Here is a 20614-nt window from a genome sequence, read left to right on the forward strand (position 1 = left end):
TAGTAAAATTTATTTTCAAACCAATGCATTCAAATTCTGCACATTCAGATTCAATGTGAGCAATTCAACTTCACTTCCTGTTGGCACAAGATTTATCCCATAGTTTAAATTCTAAAGCAGGAAGTTTTCTTTTTTAATTTATATGGTGCATTTAAGTGTATTTATTTATTTATTGGGTCATTTATATATTTCTGTTTTAATTTTTATGTCAGTTTCGGTCCTCCATACAAACTGTCTAACGTAATAAATCTGAAAGTGTGAACTTTATTTTGAGTTTTATCCAGGAGTTAGRAAAAATTAAAAACATTTTGAGGCGTGTTCATTTAGTTCGACCAGTTTTCCAGAAAAATAATAATTTGATGGAAAAAGATTAAAATAATAAACAGTTTGTGTTAAAATGTTTGCTTGTGTTTATTTCTGTTTTTGTAAACCGTCACACTCGTTGCTCAGGACCCCACTGAACACTTCAAACCGGTGGTTCAGGTCTTTCAGGGAGTGGATTTTAAATCTGGTCCCCAGCGCTCCGTCGGCAGAGGTGGTCCCGTAGAAAACCCGTCCGATCCTGGAGTGCACCAGCGCCATGGCGCACATGACGCACGGCTCCCTGGTGACATACAGGTCGTACCCGCTGCAGATGTAYGGCTGAGGCTCCGCCTCCGCTGACGTGAACCTGCAGCCTTCGTAACCGTCGAGGCGGTAAGCCCCGCCCCCCTGACTCCGAGCCACCAGGTCGATGCAGACCATGACGGCGTGATGAAGCGGGTGGTCGCCTCTGCAGTCGTGGCCGACCGCCACAACCCGCTCCCTTTCCGGGTCGACCACGACGGCTCCGACGGCGTCCATCCCCAGCCGCCGGCCGGCTCTGGCGGCGGCGACGGCGGCCGTCATGAACCCGTGCATGGCGGCTTTTTGTCGGGCGCTGAAGAGCTCCCCTCGCAGGGCCACGGTCACCTGCTTGTCCTCGTGGAAGGAAGTGGGCCAGCGCTGGCTCGCCGCCTCAAACTGAGGTCGGGTCAGCGGGGGCCGGGCCGGGATCTGGACCACAAAGGGCTCGCCCAGTCCTTCCCACCTCGCTCCGGGTAAGAGCGAGTCCAGGCGGAGCAGCTGGACRTGCGGCGCGTCTCTCAGCAGGCACACCAGGACCTCCAGAGTGTGGGGGCTGCCCTGGTCCTTACGGGCCCGGACCCGTTTGATGTGCTGCAGCCCGCTCAGCGGGTACAGGTCGTTCAGCGCCCGCACGATCCGAGACGTCGCCTTCTTGTCCACGACGGGGGCGGCGAGCGCCTCGACCAGCTCCACCTCTCCGGACTGCTCGTCTGACAGGACGGGGCGGGCCACCCAGGAGTCCGGGTCGTACGCCGGGCCTTTCCGGCGCTTCGTCTGGGGCTCCATCGCTCCCTCGTCTTCCTGTCGGCATCAGCAGGACAAGACATGAGTCGGGTCGGATCAGAACACGGACAGATTTCTACTGTCTTTAAATTTTACTGAAACAAAACACAAACAGCTGTTTCCTGATTTAAATCAACCTCAGATTTGTTAAGAAATGCAACAAAGACAAACAATAAATTTAAGAAAACTCAATCAGAAAAGTCTTTTTTCCTTTATTGTAGTTTTAAATATATAAACTTTACAGCTAAAGTGTCTCCAATTAATATTCAGCAAATAAAAATAAGAAAATAACAAGAACCGTTTGAGTTGAACAGTTTGATCAAGTCAGTTTAGATCATTTGAAGTTYCTTTATGTTAATCAACATCTTACCTGTTGCAGATAGCTCATTAAACAGTTTAATTATGAAACAACTGACAAGCTAAYGGCTAGTCTAATAAAACGTATTATTTTAAAATAATAAATACATCAGCAGCTGAGGCGTTGGAGGTATCTACAACAAATAATTCAAATCTTTGTAACTCCTCAGGTTATTTCCTCCCCAGCACCAGCTTCGTCTTCATAACTTTGGGGACGTGTCTGATGGTGAGGGACACCCTGGTTCCCCGGGTCAGCGTGTCCCCGGGCCGGGCCCCGGCAGCAGACAGGTTCACCACCCGATCCGTTAGCGAGTCGCCGTCCCGTCCCTGAATGCCGTGAAGCAGGCGCCGGTACATGTGGTCCTGCAGGATCAGGAGACTGCGCGGCCTCACCAGCAGCGACAGCAGGTACCGGTTCTCCTCGGTCTGCGGCGCCTCCCCCTCCGCGACAGGCCAGTAGAAGTCCAGCAGGGTGTGGGAGCCCAGGCTGATGGTGGTGACGGTGGGGTGGTACAGAGAGCCGTCCTCGTGGGGCATGATCCCCTCGCCCGCTTTGTACTCGTTCACCAACACGTGGTTGGCGGTCTGCCCACCGAACGCTCCCAGGGAGGAGATCTTCTCGCAGTGCGCCTGCAGCCAGTCGGGGATCCTCTCCGCCAACATGCCTTTGGGATGCGGCGAGCCTCCCCAGTTCTGAAGCCGTCTGCCCGACAGCTGGGTCCACTTGGTTCTGGGGGACTTGTAGACCTGCTGCAGGAGGTAGGACTCCTCCTCTTCGGATATAAAATCTGGGACGTAATACGCCGTCTGCGGAGCGTCTTTAACAACAAACCGCTTTAGCTCCTCCAAAATACAAGCAGGGTGTTCCATGTCTCCTTCAGAAAAGTTAACATGAAATGCTAATTAAAACCAAGCGTGTAAAAATGGTTTTTAATGTCTTAATTAACGACAGATAAAGACCTTGTTGGAATAACAGAAATAGAGCGTAGATCTAATTTTGTTTTATAGATTACTGTGATTAAATTTTTATTTATTGAATTGATAACCAGCATACTTAAATTTAATTAGAAAACTTTTACGTGCTGATTCTGGCCCGGTTCAAGATAATCTGTRAAACTCATTTAATAACTATCTGTTCCTCCAGAAATATACAAATATTATAGATTGAGACGACATGTGAATATATAATACGTATAACACATTATCGTTATGTTTTTTTATTAAAATTGTTTTGTCGTAAACATGCAGTAAAAAGTCGTAACGTTTTGGAAAAGTACGACAGTTCCTGAAGGTAACACGGCTGAGCTAACCTGACGGAAACAGCTAAATCCTAAACGTAAAAGGACTAAAATACATTAMTGCTAATATTAGATTTATATATTGATGTTTTTACGGTTAGAAATAAAAATAAAAACACATTTACCTCCGTGGGCATCTATTYTTTTCGATTAAACGAGCAGTTTCTCAAACAGCCTGCTCCGGTTGGTCGCTGCACGCATGTGTCACCTCCTAAAGCGTCCGGGTAGGAACCAATCCTCCTCATGAGATGGACAGCTCGTGTTTGACCTARAATTTGGTCCCTCCGTGTTACAACAATGTTCGGAACAAGTTTAAAAACCCTGCAGAGGCTGGCGCTGTGGAAACACGAGGTGTTCGTGAAGGCATCGCACTCTAGGCTCGTTTTGGGCATCGAGACGAGCTGCGACGAGACCGGAGCTGCGGTGTTGGACGAAACTGGTTGCATACTGGGAGAATCCCTGCATTCACAGAAAGAGGTCCATCTCAGGTGAGTGGGTGAGCTTCACTAAATAAAAGTGACCAAACTGTTCAGAGTAGATCATCTACAGTGAAAACTGTACATCACATCATGGATCAGATATTGATCAGATGCTGCTGCTGACTGATCCATGATGTGATGTAAATGTAACATTTTCTACATATAGGTCAAATTAATCACTGCAATAAAATAACTTTGTCTGTTTTTGTCACTTTTATGGGATTACATCAACTCTGTTACATCCARAAGGGAAACTTCACCAAAGTGAAACATAAATCTGTGGATCTGTGTTTGATTACTCTGCCTGACTTTCTCAAGGACCAGGATCCGGTACTCCAGGCCTCAGTTAGGAGGTGGTAGCATGGTGGTGTGAGCCTGGTGGTTTGGGCTTCTTACGGTCTGTGTCAGGCCTTTCAGACGTGTCAGGTGGTCCTGTTTGTTTCCTGTTTGTTCGCTGCAGGAACGGCGGCATCATCCCTCCAGTGGCGCAGCAGCTCCACAAAGAAAACATYGAGCGTGTGGTCCAGGAGGCGCTGGACAGAAGCGGCGTGACCCCGGACCAGCTGTCCGCCGTGGCCACCACCGTAAAGCCCGGTATTGCGCTGAGTTTGGGAGTGGGCGTGCTCTTCAGCAGGAACTTTGTGAGGCGCCACGACAAGCCGTTCATCCCCATCCACCACATGGAGGCCCACGCCCTGACCGTCAGGATGCTCCGCCCCGTCGCCTTCCCCTTCCTGGTGCTGCTGATCTCCGGCGGACACTCGCTCCTCGCCGTGGCTCGCGGGGTGGACGACTTCCTGCTTTTGGGTCGCGGGCAGGACGTAGCTCCCGGGGACTGCCTGGATAAAGTTTGTGTCTTTTCAACTCTTCACGGTGGTTCTGTGATCRTAAACAAATAAAGGTGTGTGGATTCGCAGGTGGCCCGGCGTCTGTCCCTCATCAAACACCCGGAGTGCTCCACGCTGAGCGGAGGTCAAGCCATAGAGCTTCTGGCCAAAGATGGCGACTGGAAGAAGTTTGCCATCCAGACACCCATGGGACGAATAAGGAACTGCTGCTTCTCCTTCGCCGGAATCACGTCTCACATGACCTCGAAAATAATAAAAATGGAGGCCGAGGAGGGTAAGAAACTTACCTGAATATCAGCTGAAGCTAACGGTCACAAATCGTTTATAAACCTGACGTTGCAGGTGTAGAAGCAGGAACTCTGCTGTCGTGCGTGAACGACATCGCAGCCGCCACTCAGCACGCTGTGGCCTGTAATCTCACCAAACGTACGCACCGAGCCATCCTGTTCTGTAAAGCAAACAACCTGCTGCCGTCAGAGAATCCCACCCTGGTGAGTGCTAATGCGCTAACAGCTAACAACAGAGCTAACTGTTAGCTCAGCTGATTAGCATTTCTGCTAACTTCAAAAACCGTACACAGATTTAACTTTCGTTAAATTACGCTTTGCCAACTTTAAGTCTGCTAATGGCTAACTAACAAGCTAACATCAACAGGTTTGTGTCAGTCTCTTCAGACGCAGACTGAGTGACAGTCGTCTTATTGGTTAGCAATTAGCAGTTAGTGTAAGCTTCTAATTTTATTAATATGTTTGGCATTAACAAGGTTACATTTTTATTTAGTGATTTCTAAGATAGCTAAACAAAATTTTAATTAGCTGTGACCAGCAATAATAGTTGAAAATCAGTGAATTAGCAGTGTTGTGTATGGTTTAGCTTACCCGCTAGTAGTGGAGCTAAATGTTTGCTTAGAGGATTAGCATTTATGCTAACTTTAAAAACCTGTAACTATAAGTATGCTAACAGCTAACTAACAAGCTAACATCAACAGGTTTGTGTCAGTCTCACTAGTCTTCGACGCACGCTTAGTGAGTTTTAGTAGTTAGCAATTAAGCTTCCGCTAATTTTTATTAACACGTTTAGCTTTAACAAGTTCACATTTTTAGTTAGCGATTTATGAGATAGCGAAACAAAATCTTTTGATTAGCTGTGCCCAGCAATATCTGTTAAATATCAATGAGTTATAGGTTGGCATTGTTTAGCAAACCCGCTAATAGTGAAGCTAACGTTTCACTTTAGCTAACTTAGAAATACGTGCGCTTCCACTAAAGTAGGTTATGCCAACTTCATGATTGCTAGCAGCTAACTAACACACAAACAGTCCCAGCAGTTCTCAGCTCGGAGAAGACATTCATTGTAGCATTTAGCTAGCTTCYGCTACATTTTATTTATTGGTTTAGCATTTGAAAAACTATATTTTTGGTCAGCTGTGACCAAGCTGGTAAACAGCGCGAGGAGGAGGCTGTTGTGGCTGCGTATGGTTCTTCCACATGCTACAGAGGTCGGTTTGTTAAAGAAATACTGTGTTAAATTAACAACTAAACAGTTTATTTTATTTTTAAATGTTTTTCCCTGAAGGAGCGTGCTTCAAACCTGTCACAAAACCTCACTGCCCATGTCTTTAGACGCTGACGGCTCTAAGTTCTGCAGGTGCTGTCCGGAGGCGTGGCGAGTAACGAGTACATCCGGAAGGCTCTGTCCATCATCACTGAGGAGACCGGACTCCATCTGCTCTGTCCTCCGGCCGAGTTCTGCACCGACAACGGCGTGATGATCGCCTGGTACGAGAGCGAGCCGCGGCATCGCCCGAGTCAGCGGTTTTCACCTCTTAATCCTTCTGTTTCCCCCAACAGGAACGGCGTGGAGCGTCTGAGGGAGGGATTAGGGATCCTGCCGCCAAACGTGGACGTGTTCTACGAGCCGAAGTGAGAGTTCTGAAACTCTGCAGAGAAAAAGGTCCGTTTGTTGATTTTAATCTTTGTTTCTGGGCGCAGGGCACCGCTGGGCTTGGACATGACGGAGGAGGTGAGAGCAGCCGACATCAGATTACCACCGATCAGGATCCAGATCTGAGATTAAACCCACCACAAACTCTGTGAATGTTTTTATTCGTGAATAAACGTGTTTCTGATGAGATTCGAGTTCTTTTAAAGAGATGAATAAAAACACGTCTGAGTTTCTGTTTTTATTTTTATTTTATAAAAGCCTAAGCGTGGGATTACAGCTCGTCGTGATCATAAATATTGTACTCCTTGGCGCTRATCACTCCGTCTCGGTCAAAGTCGCTCTTGCGGAAAATGTCGGCRATGATCTTGTCGTAGAACGGGTCGTCGCGCGGCTTCCCGCCCTTCTCGTACTCCAGCTTCAGGTACTCCTTCACCTGGTGAGAGAAACGTTTTAGAGGCTGTTCTGTTTTTAATAAAGCTTAGATTAAAAACTAATCTGGTTCTGGATTATCATCCAGGTACTGCTGATCAGATAATCTGTAAAAACACAAGTTCTGACAAATGTTTCAGATTTTGTCTCAAATTCAAATTCATGCATTTTAGGTTTAAACCTGGTCCAAAAACTGATGTCAGCTACAGGTCCAAAAGCCCGGTTCTGTGGTGGTTCTGGACCTGGATCAGGGTTCTGGACYTGGATCAGGGTTCTGGAACTGGATCAGGGTTCTGGGATGGTTCTGGACTTGGATCAGGGTTCTGGGATGGTTCTGGACCTGGATCAGGGTTCTGGATCTAGATCAGGGTTCTAGACTTGGATCAGGGTTCTGGACCTGGATCAGGGTTCTGGGATGGTTCTGGACCTGGATCAGGGTTCTGGGATGGTCTGGACTTGGATCAGGGTTCTGGACCTGGATCAGGGTTCAGGACCTAGAACAGGGTTCTGGACCTGGATCAGGGTTCTGGGATGGTTCTGGACTTAGATCAGGGTTCTGGGATGGTTCTGGAACTAGATCAGGATTCTGGACTTGGATCAGGTTTCTGGGATGGTTCTAGACCTGGATCAGGGTTCTGGATCTAAATCAGGGTTCTGGACTTGGATCAGGGTTCTGCGATGGTTCTGGACCTGGATCAGGGTTCTGGGATGGTTCTGGAAATAGATCAGGGTTCTGGATCTGGATCAGGGTTCTGGATCTAGATCAGGGTTCTGGACTTGGATCAGGGTTCTGGACTTGGATCAGGGTTCTGGGATGGTTCTGGAACTGGATCAGGATTCTGGACTTGGATCAGGTTTCTGAACCTGGATCAGGGTTCTGGGATGGTCTGGACTTGGATCAGGGTTCTGGACCTAGATCAGGGTTCTGGGATGGTCTGGACTTGGATCAGGGTTCTGGACCTAGATCAGGGTTCTGGGATGGTCTGGACTTGGATCAGGGTTCTGGGATGGTTCTGGACCTAGATCAGGGTTCTGGAATTGGATCAGGGTTCTGGACCTGGATCAGGCTTCTGGGATGGTTCTGGACTTGGATCAGGGTTCTGGACCTGGATCAGGGTTCTGGGATGGTTCTGGAACTGGATCAGGATTCTGGACCTGGATCAGGGTTGTGGACCTGAATCCAGAGTCTATGACGGTCTGGTTATGTTAGTAAACCCTGCAGAGTCGGGCTGGTTCAGGTCGGGTCAGAACCGGTCTAGAGACAGGACCAGTAGAACCTGTGGTTCAGATACCTCGTCCCTGGTCAGACTCCTGTCTTGGTCCAGGTCTATGTGTCCAAACGCCTCCATGCTGCGGGGTCCGCGGGACACGGACAGAACCTCCACCTCGAACACCACGGTGGCGTTGGGCGGCACCGGACCTTTAAAACCAGAGAAATAAAGACTCGTCAAAGCTGGACCGGTCCAGAAACCAGCAGAACCTGCAGCTGGAGACAGGAGCAGACTTGTTCTGCAGCCGAAAGGTTCTGGAGAGAAGCCGAAGACTCGTTCCCATCAAGACACAACACCGAGCAGGAAGTCTGTTAGCTTAGCCTTTAGCTTAGCTGTTAGCTTAGCCTTTAGCTCAGCTGTTAGCATAGCCTTTAGCTTAGACATTAGCTTAGCTGCATGCAGAGCAGAAAGGTTCAGAGCATGCTCAGGAGACGATAAGATCCTTGTGGCTCCGCCCACCTTTGCCCTTTTCACCAAAGGCCAGCTCTGACGGGACGGTGACCTTCCTCTTCTCTCCGGGACACATGTCCATCATCCCCACGTCCAGGCCTCGGATGATTTGTCCCACCCCCAACACGAACCACTGCGGGTGCCCGGCCTTGTCCGTCCGACTGAAAAACACACCTGAAAGTTTTCACCTGTGCAGAAGGATGGCCTGTAAATGACCTTTGACCTCAGCCTGATGGACAGCTGCTCTGACGTCACTGCTGCTGTCCTTCCACCTTGGTGTTGTTTTTAAACACACCTGGACCAGAAAGCTGCTGCTTTCTGTTCAGCTTTTAATGCAGTTTGTTAAATAAATAAARACTAATTCCGTTATGTTTTATTTTAACTTTTTACTAACTGTGCACGTGCACAACGTGCACAATCATTAAAGCAACTTTTAACGAGGAAAAACCAGAAACCTGCAGTAAAACTGGGAACCATCCTCGGCCAGAAAGCCGTCGTAGTGAGCGTTAATCAGATCTCCCTTCTTGCTCTTTCTGGTGCACTCCTCGGGCTTGAACAGAACTTCTATCTTCACCTCTGGGTCCGGCTCATCCGAGGCGGTCCAAAAGGAGCAGAACCCGACCTGTGAGGAGACCAGGAGGCACAGGGCGCAGCTCAGAAACGTCCTCATCCTGCTGCTCTGCCCGGCTTCAGCTGCTTTCGTGGCAACTTCTTATGAAAGTGATGGTTCTGGTTCGGGTATGACGTGACGCGAAGCTGAAACTGTGTGGGCTTTTATTCCCAGATGTTAGTCTGACAGGAAACACGGTCCGGACTGGAGGGAGACGAGCAGTGAGCGTCCTGCGAGACAAGACCCGGGGCTGAAAAAACCCATTAAAAATGGATCCAATCTCATGAAAAACCCTGGATTTAGTCTAATTTAACACAAAATAACTAGTTGCGAGAGGCATTTGTAAATAATTGAAAACAAATAAATAAATGTTACCAATTATTTTAATAACTGAGACGAATTACAATCATCCTCATGTGTAAACATTTTAAGACCTGAGAGATTTAAGAAACTTTAAGGCTAATTAAGACAAACAATTATTGGATGGAGGGGAAGATGTTTGAATTTGTGTTTTAAATATAGRTTTATTATATGCAGACAATAAAATAAAGTGTTACAGCAGCTCACTCCAGTGGTGAAGAAATAAATGCAGCAACTATAAACGTGTCTATACAATTATTATTGTTATTACAAATGTTAAATTACAGACACAAAATGATTACACACCAGGTCCACACGTGAGTTTCAGGCTGCAGGCCTGCAGCACCAGTGCTTTCCTTTAAGAGCGCCTTTCAAAATAAAAGCGCACTTCTTGTTTAACAGGCGCATCAGTTGAAAAATAGCTAAAACAGAAAAAAAAATCATAAAATTGCATAAAAGGGATCATTTATATTAAAGTGACTAAAACAGCTGAAATTGCATAAGAAAGCATAAGGAGAATAACTTAGCTGAAAAAAGTTGTAATAACCACAAAAATGTGTGTTTGGCCTAAAAAGGTAATTTTAGCTGATAACAGAAAATCACTGCAGCAAACAGCTGAATACAGCCGAAAGCATCTGTAAGATGTCTAAAGAGTACAAAGTAGCAGGAAAAAAAGCACAAAAAACGTAGAAAAAAAGCAGAAAAACTGAAATAGCAGAAAAAAGCTAAAAAAAATTGTAAATAAATAAAATAATAAATAAATAAGTAGCTAAAATTAGCACAATAAAGTGAAAAAGAGCAGAACCAGAATAAAATGTGTAAGGTTCTGTAAAGATTTAGAAACATTTTAAAGTATTTTAAGGACGTTATCCGTTCATTTTCAATGGCAAAAAAGTGGCTGAAAAGGTGAAATAACTAAAAAAAAAAGTATAAATATCTGAAATACTAAAAGTCATAGCACCCCTCACATGAATGAGCTGAAAGTTTTGATACATGAATTATTGAAATAGCAGAAACATTGTGGAAAGAGATGGATTAGATGCTGAAAAAAAGATTTCTGCCGTGTARTTCTCAGATGAACCAGCAGGTGGCGGCAGTGCGCAGGCGCGCTGCGTGTTGGCGGCAGAAGAAGTTTTTCCACCAATAGGAGCGCAGAGGGGCGGGGCCAGCGCCTGTATTTATTTTTGGACCCCGGCGTTCGTGTGACTCATCCGCCGCCTGGAAGCAGCAGTGTCTGCGCCGTCTCTTCACATCCGGACACGCTAGGGGACGCACGTTTTTCTTTCCTCGCGCCACAAGGTTGAGATGTTCCACTTCAGGTTCTCCACAGTCCTGAAGGAGTTGTTCGAACTAGCCCCACTGAAGCGCCCGTTTCCCGCCTGTAGACAGAGGAGCTGGTCCCGGGCCCCGCCGCCGCCTCACCGCCGCTGCTTCGGTTCTGTCCCGGCTGGCGATGCCAGGACCGGACCTCCGCGCCGCCTGGCCGCGGCCCAGCGCCGCTCCTACTGCGTGAAGACGGAGGGCGCCACCTCCGTGGAGCTGGAGGAGCAGCTGAAGAAGGATGCCGCCGAAGGGAACGACAAGTAGGTTGTTGTGGAGGGAGGGGGGGGGTTCGTACGGTTCTGTTTGCTAACGTCACAGCGGGTGGGGGGCATGACGCAGTCCGCCCGGCGGTAATAACCACCGTAATAAACCAGTAATAAACATGGAAAACAAACCCCAAAGCGGAGTAATTAGTATTTATAAACAGCTGAAGACGTCCCGGCTTACAGCTGGAGGTTTAACAGCATGTGAGCTTTAATCTTTCCGACTCATCCCGCCCTAATTGGACCTGGATCTGGTTCTGGTGTTACTGCTGGTCATCAGCTGTTAGAGAAGGTTCTGCTGTGACCTCCACAGGAGAGGTCACAGCCGGTGGGTCTCAGGTTCTGCTCGGCCCACTTAAAGGTTCCGACTGCAAACATTCAAACCAGACCTTTAGAAAAGGTCATCCTGAATATTAAAGGTTATCCTGAATGTTTTCCACATAAATTACTGTGCGGGTCTGCACTCAATGTAAACAAAGCATCTTTAGCTGCATATGAACAAAACTGAGTGTAAATCTGGACCAACACATCAGAACTGTTGTATCAACAGGCTGAAAACAGCTGAAGGCTAGCTGCCAGGTAAAAATGGACACAAAAAATTAAAAATAGTAGCAATGGGCTAGCTAGAAGCTAAAATAAGCAAAAGGACAAATAGCAAAAAGCTAGCTAGCAGTTAATAGTAGCTAAATGATAAAAAAAAAGATAGCTAGCTGAAAGCTAAAAGTAGCAATAACAGGTTGCAATAAGCTAAATGTCAGGTAAAAGAATAAAATATTTAAAAATAGCAATGGGTTAAATAGAAGCTAAAATGATAAATGGCAAAAAGCTAGCAGTTAAAAGTAGCCAAAAGAATGGGGGGAAAAAGAGCAGTAGGCTAGCAAGAAGCTAAAATAATCAAAAGGATAAGTAGCAATATGCTAGGTAGCAGTAAAAGTAACAAAAGGATAAAAAGAGAAGCAGTAGCCTAGCTGAACGCAAAAAGTAGCAAAAACCRGTTGCATTAAGCTYACTATCAGGTAAAAGTATAAAATATAAAAAAATAGCAATGGGCTAACTAGAAGCTAAAATGATAAATGGCAAAAAGCTAGCAGTTAGAAGTAGCCAAAAGAATGAAAAAAGAGCAGTAGGCTAGCAAGAAGCTAAAATAATCAAAAGGATAAGTAGCAATATGCTAGGTAGCAGTAACAGTAGCAAAAGAATAAAAAGATAGCAGTAGCCTAGCTGAAAGSTAAAAGTAGCAATAGGCTAGGTAGAACAGGTTGCAATAAGCYAACTATCAGGTAAAAGTATAAAATATTTTTAAACAATAGCAACGGGCTAACTAGAAGCTAAAATGAGCAAAAGGATATATAGCAAAAAGCTAGCTAGCAGTTAGAAGTAGCAAGAAGATAAAAAAGATAGCRTTAGGCTAGTTAGAAGAGAAAGTTTATCAGGTAAAAGTATTAAAAAGATTAAAAAAATAAAAAATAGCAATAGGCTAACTAGAAGCTAAGGGTTAACAACAGCAATAGGCTGGCAAGAATTACAAAGAAATAATCCAGCTATCAGGCAAAAGAAGTAAAAATATAAAAAAGGAATTGCTTTGCTAGAAGCTAAAGATGGCTAATAGCTACAGCAGTATTGTTAGACTGCAAAAAATGTACCGAAGAATAAGAACTAAACAGATTTTAATGTTCACAAAGTGAAACAAACACTAAAGCTCTGTATAAGTGTTCGTTTAATCGTCTTTTAGAACTTAAAACTGTTTACAATAGTTTTTTGTGAAGGAAAAACTGTCTCAGTGCAAATAATGTGTTTATAAAGCAGATTTTCTCAAACCGAGATGATAAAAAAACAAGTTATTAATGACAAAGTGGGTTTAAGTCCGGATGGTTTGTAGCGTAAACACAGGTCAGAGTTTGTGTTTGACACGGTTCAAACTGTGAGGCAGCAGCTCTGAGGTCCGACCCTGGTCCTGGAGGTCCGACCCTGGTCCTGGAGGTCCGACCCTGGTCCTGGAGGTCCGACCCTGGTCCTGGAGCTCCACCGTCCTGCATGGATTAGATGTTTCTCTGCGTTAACACACCTGATCAACAGAACCTGATGCTGCCAGGATACGGATCTGAAAGGAGAGAGCAACCATTGTGACAGGAAACAGAAACGTGTTCGACCCGTCCCGCCGCCTGGTTTCCAGGAAACCCCGAACGGCGTTAGAGCGGCCGTTCAGCAGCAAATGGACCGAGCYTTCTGCTCCACTGAGACGTTTCAAATGTCCGAACGGAGAAAACAAAGTGTTCGTTCAGTTCACACCTGGTCTGTTTGCTCGTTAAGCTGCTCGTTTACTTCACTTCCTGTTTGTTGGACGTGAAAGGATTAAACCTCAGGGTGATGATCGGCTGCTCGGGGAGCGGCGGATCTGCCAGTGTAAACACGTTAAAGTGTTCTTTCTGTCCAGTGACTGTGAGGGACGRGGGACCGTGTGGACATGTCCCCAGCAGACGTCTCAGTGTTGCCTCTGTGGCCGCTTTCATCATCAGAGGGTTTTCTTCAGTGACAGATGTCGGGTCAACAGGCTCGTGTGTCTCTGCACGCCTGACAAACATGGACCGTGTGTGTTTTTGGACACGTTTAGCTGCGTTACCTCGGCTGCGTGTGGAGTGTTTGTCCTGCGGAGGACAGCAGAGCTGCCAGGAGAGACCAAATGTTGGAATTTCACTTGCTGATGTGGCCACGGGCTCCTTCACAGCTCAGCAGAACAAACTGGACATAAACTAGGTGGAAGATAAACATAGTAAACATAGCTGTAGGCTAGCTAGATGCTAATAGTAGCTGCAGGCTCACTAGTAGGTAAAAGAACGTAGTAAGGAGCTAAATAATGGGCTGAAAAATGGCAGTAGATTCAAAAGTAGATACTGAGTAGTTAAAAGAAGCAACAGTCTGAATATTTGCTACATCCTAGCAGAAATGTACACTATGTAGTAATTTAAAAAGTAGCAATAACATACATAGAAGCTATAAGTAGCTTGACGCTACAAGGCTCAAAGTAGTAACTATCTTAAAGTATCATTATGCTAAAAGAGTAGCAATATGCTATTTAGATGTTAAAGGTAGCAAAAGACAATTAGCTATAGACTAAAAGTAGCTTTATGCTTGCGAGAAGCTAAAAGTAGCTACAGGCTGAAAAGTAGCTATATTTTAGCTAGCAGGTAATCGTTAAAGTATAAAAAATAGAGATATGCTACCTGGATGTTAAAAAGTAGAAATGGACATAAAATTTGTTACAGAGTAGCTAAAAGTAGCAGTAGACTAAAAATAGCTTTATGCTAGCTAGAGGCTAAAAGTAGTTACAGATTAGCTAGGAGCTGAAAGTAGCTACAGGCTGAAAAGTAACTATATTCTAACTAGCAGGTAATAGTTAAAATATAAAAAAAATAGCAATATGCTACTTGGATGTTAAGTAACAATAGACATMATACTAGTTATAGACTAACTAAAATTAGCAGTAGACCAAAAAGTAGCTTTATGCTCGCTAAAAGTAGCTGCAGGTTAGCTAGAAGCTAAAAGTAGTAATAGGCTTAAAAGTAACCATAGGCCAGCTAGCAGGTAGAAGCAGTTAGAGGATAAAAAATAGCAATATGATCATAAGTAGCTACAAGTTCCTATAGGTTCAAAAGTAGCTGTAGGCTAGTTAGATGCTAAATGTAGCTATCGGTTAGTTAGATATTAAAAATAGCAGTAGGCCTAAAAGTAGCTGCTTGCTAACTAGTAGGTAAAAGTAGCGAAAGGTTAACTAAGCTAAAGAAGCTAAAGGTAGCTGTAGTCAGTAGCTGCAGCAGAAGTGTTGCAAATGTTCTGAAAAACAAGAAAATGTTACTGAACATTGATTAAAATGAATCTGTTGGAACAAAATGTAAAGATTTAAACTTTCTGCTAAACATCAAAGGAAAAATAAAAACCTTTGAAGTTTAAATAAATTATTTAGTCATATTTAGAGCTCTGGTATTCTTCTCATTGAGTTATAAAATGTGAAGTCTTGATTTAAGAACCGTTAAGATGAATAGAGTTRGTTTCAGTGTGTAAAGGTCCAACAGAACGAAGCTCGCTGCTCTGCAGAGCGCCGTGTGAACCGTCCTCCATGTTGGTTTTATTAATCTGGGGTCTGCAGCAGTCTGGGCGGGAATAAAGACCGGAGAATGTGTGGAATCCTGCTCTGGTATTCCTCACACGTGACGTGGCGGATGGTGTAATAAAACGGCTCGTATTCAGCTCAGTGAGGGTTTTATGTGACAATAACTGTAATAAACTGAAAGTGAAACAGAAACGACGCCCAGCTGTCATTCAGAGCTCGTTGTTCACGTTTTATTTTGACCCGAGGCGTCCCGTCTCTGTGAGTCACGGGGTGTGAACTCATTAATGTTTAAATCAATCTTATCAATAATTCCTGAACTAATGAGGCCGTGAAGAAAACCAGTTCCTGCTGTCGGTCCCTGCAGGTCCTCTGTGTTTCTACAGGTTCACACCTGAACAAAGCTGAGAGGAAAACTTGAAAAATGGGTCTGAATGAAACCAGAGTTTAAAGGGGGGGGTCCACATCCAGGTTTCTGTAAACATTAAAGTTTAGAGTTGAAACTATAACTCCAGTTAGTCCACCTACCACATTAAAGATACTAAAGACACATTCACCCATTCATCCTGTCTCTGGTTCATTCATCCTGTCACTGGTCCATTCATCCTGTCACTGGTTCATTCATCCTGTCACTGGTTCATTCATCCTGTCACTGGTTCATTCATCCTGTCACTGGTCCATTCATCCTGTCACTGGTCCATTCATCCATCCATCGAACCATCCATCTATCCATCGAACAATTCATCCATCCACCAAACCAACCATTCATCCATCCATCCATTGAACCATTCACCCATCCATCGAACAATTCATCCAGACATCTAGCCATCCATCCATTCATCCTGTCACTGATCCATTCATCCAACCATTCATCCACCAATCCATCCATCCACCTAACCATCCATCCATCCACCTAACCATCCATCCATCCACCTAACCATTCATCCATCCATCCATCCACCTAACCATTCATCCATCCATCCATCCACCTAACCATTCATCCATCCATCCACCTAACCATTCATCCATCCATCCACCTAACCATTCATCCATCCACCTAACCATTCATCCATTCATCCATCCATCCACCTAACCATTCATCCATCCATCCATCCACCTAACTATTCATCCATCCACATAACCATCCATCCACCTAACTATTCATCCATCCACATAACCATCCATCCATCCATCCACATAACCATTCATCCATCCACCCACTCACCCATCCATCCATCCACCCACTCACCCATCCATCCACCCACCCATCCACCTAACCATTCATCCATCCATCCATCCACCTAACTATTCATCCATCCACCTAACCATTCATCCATCCATTTATCCACCTAACCATTCATCCATCCATCCATTCATTCATCTAGTTATCCTTTTAGAATTCTATTTAACAGGATTAATAATCCTCACATTGAGGCTCTTTAAAATAATCTGAGTTGTAAATGAAATTATAATCTTCAGATCCAGATGAGTCGTGACTTGTTTCCACTCTGTGACGTTTGTCTCACAGCCTGACTTTATTCTCATCAGTTCAGAGTCAGTTTGTGTCACTTTGATCTGCTGAGACGTCATGAATTGATGTAAAACTCTGAGGTTTCTGTCTGCAGGTTGTAAAACAAACAGATTTGATTTATTTATTTAACAGGAAAAGATTATTAAAAATCAAGCCTGACTCAGCATAATTGCTGTTTTACAGCAGGTTCCTGTTCTGCAGCACATAAAACACTCAGAATCACAGCATCACAATCACATCATTATTATTATTATTACACCATAGGCACAAAGACAAACAAGCAGACCGATACCATACAGAGCAGGTCGAGTGGTTTTTCCTCTTTGGATTCTGAGGGTTTTTATCGTCTGTTTTGATTCTGAGTCTGTGAAATCTCTGAGCGACTGATGTGATAAGTGTGTGAACAGTTAGAGATAAGCCTCGTGTTTGCTCCAGCACAGCAGGTGGGAGTAAACCGCACAGTGCCAAAGAGCGTTCCTGACCAAAGTCATTTAAATTCCTCTAATCCAAACTGTAAAAACTCCTGCATATCTTGATTTTCTGCTTCCAACCTGTCAGACTTTCTTCTAATCTGGAGTGGTTTATGGTCGCATGGACACTTTGAAACAAAAATAAAGAATAAGTTCTTTAAATTCTAAGAGTCTAACTCTGTTTCCTWACGTTCTAACCCAGGAGAAGACATCCAGGAATCCTCCCCAGTTTGGAGGATTTGCTCTTCTACACGGTGGCCGAAGGTCAAGAGAAAATTCCTGCTCATAAGTTTCTCACAGTAAGTCCTCTGCRTTTGTTCTGAAGTGTTATTATCTTACCTGTAGCAGATGGTGCTTCAAACGACCTCAGAGAAATGCAGCTTAATTCTGAGCTGATTGACGAGCTAACGGCTAGTTTGATCGAGATTAAAAACAGAGCAACATTCTGTCTTAAAATGACTTAAATCGCAAATAATTTATAGCAATTTATCGTTTCAGACCTTTTTACGTTGCCCCAAATGTTGCATTATGCAGTTACTGCTGCAGAAATATTATGAGGAAGTGCTACAGCTAGCTGTCGTTGTTTGCAAAGAAGACCTCGCTCAAACAGTTAGCACTGTGTCGAGGCTGACTTTCAGCTACCACCACACCAGATTTTAGCTCTGTCTGTTAAATTGACTGTTCAAAGWAACTATAAGTCAAGTTGAACAAAGGAGCTTTAGGTCAGCTAAAAGTTAAAGTAGCAATAAGCTAACAAGTAGCAATAGGCTAGCTAAAACATATTAGTAGCAAAAAGCTAAAGCTTAGCTAAAAGCAGCAAGAGCTTTAAAAGTTGCTAAAGGTTACCTAAAATAAGGTAAAAACTAGCAATAGGCTACTTTAAGGCTACAAATAGCAATAGGCAAAAACTAGCATTAGACTAATTAGAAGCTAAAACTAGCAATGGGTTAAAAAGTAGCATTAAGCTACGGAGAAGCTACAAGTAGCAATTGGCTTAAATCTAGCATTAGGCTACTAAGAAGCTAAAACTAGCAATAGATTAAAAGGTAGCATTAGGCTAATAAGCGGCTAAAACTAGCAATAGGGTAAAAGGTAGCATTAGGCCACTGAGGAGCTAAAACTAGCAATAGGTTAAAAGGTAGCATAAGGCTACTAAGAGGCTAAAACTAGCAATAGGTTAAAAGGTAGCGTTAGGCTACGGAGAAGCTACAAGTAGCATTAGGCTGACAGTAGCTAACAAGTAAAAGTAGAAATAAAAATCACCACAGCTAGCTGTTGCTATTTGAGACTTCATGCTATCAGTTAGCGCTCAGGTGATGTGTTGGGGATCTGTAAAATTTWCAACATTTTAGTCATTTTGGTGTTGGCCAAAGTCTATTAGTAGTGGCGGCCATTTTGAACAAAGTTGTTAGCACGTCTTTCTGGTCAGGACTGAACTCTGTTTCTTCAAGCTGAGACAAACTGTAACACATAAGATAGTTATTTATAACCTTTTTACCAGAATCTCATTTTATGAACTTTTCATAAAAATACAAACCATCACTTCAACATCACAGATCATGTTAATAGCAACGCTAGCATTACACGGCATCACAAATCATGCTATTAGCAACGCTAGCGTTAAACGATCACAGATCATGCTAATAGCAATGCTAGCATTAAACAGGGTCACAGATCATGCTAATAGCAATGCTAGCATTAAACAGGATCACAGATCATGCTAATAGCAATGCTAGCATTAAACAGGATCACAGATCATGCTAATAGCAATGCTAGCATTAAACGGCATCACAGATCATGCTAATAGCAACGTTAGCATTAAACGTTCAATTCTGTCTCTTTGTTATTATTCAGGCKCTCAAAGGTACCGGACTCCGGACCGGAGATCCCCGCCTGAAGGAGTGCATGGAGACCCTCAAACAGACCTTGAAGGCGACTCCAGACGGCGTAACGCTCGACAGGCACCTCTTCAAGAAGTGAGGCTTGTCCGGTCATGTTTGAAACTCTGTTTTGTGTCACAATGTTTGATTTTTACTCTTATTTATTTATATAAATAATCTGGACTCGGTTCAGCCTCAGCAGGACTTTCTAACCCAGGGGTGGCGCGTTCCTGGTCCTCTTCCTGTTTTACTTGTTTCCTCTGCTCCAGCGCACCTGATTCAATTATTAAAAACCTGATAATCATTCAGATCAGGTGTGTCGGAGCGGACCAGCAGGTAAAACGTGCTGGACAGCCTTCGAGGACCAGGACTGYACCACCCCTGTTCTAACGGGAAAACTGCTGTTGAAACCAACATTAAACATCCATCAGACAGCTTTCTGAGAAGCATTAGAGCCTTAAATCATCAGTGACATTTCACCAGGACTGACCGTAATTAAAATCACTCTGTTTTAATGGAAACATGTAAATTAAATCTATGTGCTGTTAACGTTTAATTTAGAGGAGTCACATTAAAATAACATTATTTAAAACACAGCTGTAGTTGTATCATATCTAACTCTAATCTCTGAGTTATTTGGGTATAAAAACATTATAAATTAATACAGCTTTTCATTTATTACCATGGATTAGGCTGTTTTAATAACAGGTTTTATTATCAGGTCTATATTTCACGTTGAAGCTTCAGAATGAATCGTTTCAATCCTGACAGAATCAAAGCTCATCGCTGAGATTTAACGATGCTTCTTCATCAAACCTTTTCTCTTCACAGAAGTTTGTCAGACTTCAGTTGCTCACTTGGTTGGCAAACTTTTTTATTTTTTTTAATTTTCCTGAGCTGCATGCCGTCACAGTGATTGAGCATCCTGTTTGTGGTTTCGTCCATCAGGTGTGTCCAGAGCAACATTGTCCTGCTCACTCAGGCCTTCCGAAAGAAGTTCGTCATCCCCGACTTCCAGGCCTTCACCTCCCATATTGACAAGCTTTATGAGAAAGCCAAAAAGCTCACAGGAGGACAGGTGTGTCCTGAGATCCACCACTCTTTTTGTGTTTTTCTCCTGCAGAGCGTCGTCATTTTTTACTGCACATCATCTTCATCACAACTGCGCTGCTCTCAAGCTTCCTCCTGAAAGGGAAAGAAATCCACTCGAACACGTCAGAAATGTCGTATTTCTGTGATTTTCACACATAAATGTAGAATTTTTATCACACAACCAAACAAGTCAGGCCTGATAATAAAGGCTGCTCTGTTCTTAATTACTTGATTTTTATCGGTAGTTTACAGATTTGAACGTTTCATACGTGTCTGAGGGTGGATTCTTTGGCTTTGATCCACGTGTACGGGATAAATCTTGTGCCAGCAGGAAGTGAATTTGAATTGCTCAGATTGAATCTGATTTTGCAGAATTTCAAATGGAATAAATTGGTTTGAAAATGAATTTTACTAAATTGAAAGTTTTGTATCTGAATTAATTTGCTTTGAAACTGTATTTTGGTTTATTAAAAATTCAGTTTGACTACTTTCACTTTCAGTTCCATAATTCAGAT

General features: G+C 43.9%; 5 protein-coding genes across 7 annotated transcripts in view; 2 read left to right on the forward strand and 3 right to left on the reverse strand.

Annotated features, from left to right (window-relative positions):
- Positions 1 to 392: 392 nt before the first annotated feature.
- Positions 393 to 3276, reverse strand: adat3 (adenosine deaminase tRNA specific 3). The gene is made up of 2 exons (XM_014026208.1): positions 3170 to 3276; positions 393 to 1407 (listed from the first exon to the last, which is right to left on the reverse strand). The coding sequence occupies exons 1-2, from the start codon at positions 3179 to 3181 to the stop codon at positions 412 to 414; spliced, it is 1008 nt and encodes a 335-aa protein (XP_013881662.1). The 5' UTR covers positions 3182 to 3276; the 3' UTR covers positions 393 to 411.
- alkbh6 (alkB homolog 6) lies at positions 1582 to 3259 on the reverse strand. The gene is made up of 2 exons (XM_014026213.1): positions 3170 to 3259; positions 1582 to 2621 (listed from the first exon to the last, which is right to left on the reverse strand). The coding sequence occupies exon 2, from the start codon at positions 2614 to 2616 to the stop codon at positions 1918 to 1920; it is 699 nt and encodes a 232-aa protein (XP_013881667.1). The 5' UTR covers positions 2617 to 2621; positions 3170 to 3259; the 3' UTR covers positions 1582 to 1917.
- osgepl1 (O-sialoglycoprotein endopeptidase-like 1) lies at positions 3250 to 6546 on the forward strand. The gene is made up of 7 exons (XM_014026205.1): positions 3250 to 3532; positions 3984 to 4371; positions 4441 to 4645; positions 4714 to 4862; positions 6019 to 6149; positions 6222 to 6293; positions 6363 to 6546. The coding sequence occupies exons 1-7, from the start codon at positions 3342 to 3344 to the stop codon at positions 6439 to 6441; spliced, it is 1215 nt and encodes a 404-aa protein (XP_013881659.1). The 5' UTR covers positions 3250 to 3341; the 3' UTR covers positions 6442 to 6546.
- On the reverse strand, positions 6541 to 9183 carry fkbp7 (FKBP prolyl isomerase 7). Its single transcript, XM_014026214.1, has 4 exons — positions 8921 to 9183; positions 8475 to 8626; positions 8037 to 8164; positions 6541 to 6748 (listed from the first exon to the last, which is right to left on the reverse strand). The coding sequence occupies exons 1-4, from the start codon at positions 9133 to 9135 to the stop codon at positions 6587 to 6589; spliced, it is 657 nt and encodes a 218-aa protein (XP_013881668.1). The 5' UTR covers positions 9136 to 9183; the 3' UTR covers positions 6541 to 6586.
- A 1434-nt stretch (positions 9184 to 10617) lies between these two features.
- The window catches only part of glsb (glutaminase b), a 37594-nt gene continuing 27597 nt past the window's right edge, over positions 10618 to 20614 (forward strand). For 2 of the 3 annotated variants that reach the window (XM_014026196.1, XM_014026197.1), the window contains exons 1-4: positions 10623 to 11018; positions 17330 to 17426; positions 18982 to 19103; positions 19956 to 20085. In XM_014026196.1, the coding sequence (XP_013881650.1) occupies positions 10741 to 11018; positions 17330 to 17426; positions 18982 to 19103; positions 19956 to 20085 (627 nt within the window). In that variant the 5' untranslated portion in view covers positions 10623 to 10740. Of the gene's footprint in view, positions 11019 to 17329; positions 17427 to 18981; positions 19104 to 19955; positions 20086 to 20614 lie in introns of all 3 variants that reach the window. The other variant, XM_014026195.1, reaches the window with a different exon arrangement.

The sequence above is a fragment of the Austrofundulus limnaeus genome, unplaced genomic scaffold (assembly GCF_001266775.1).
Source record: "Austrofundulus limnaeus strain Quisiro unplaced genomic scaffold, Austrofundulus_limnaeus-1.0 Scaffold533, whole genome shotgun sequence".
NCBI classification, from domain to species: domain Eukaryota; kingdom Metazoa; phylum Chordata; class Actinopteri; order Cyprinodontiformes; family Rivulidae; genus Austrofundulus; species Austrofundulus limnaeus.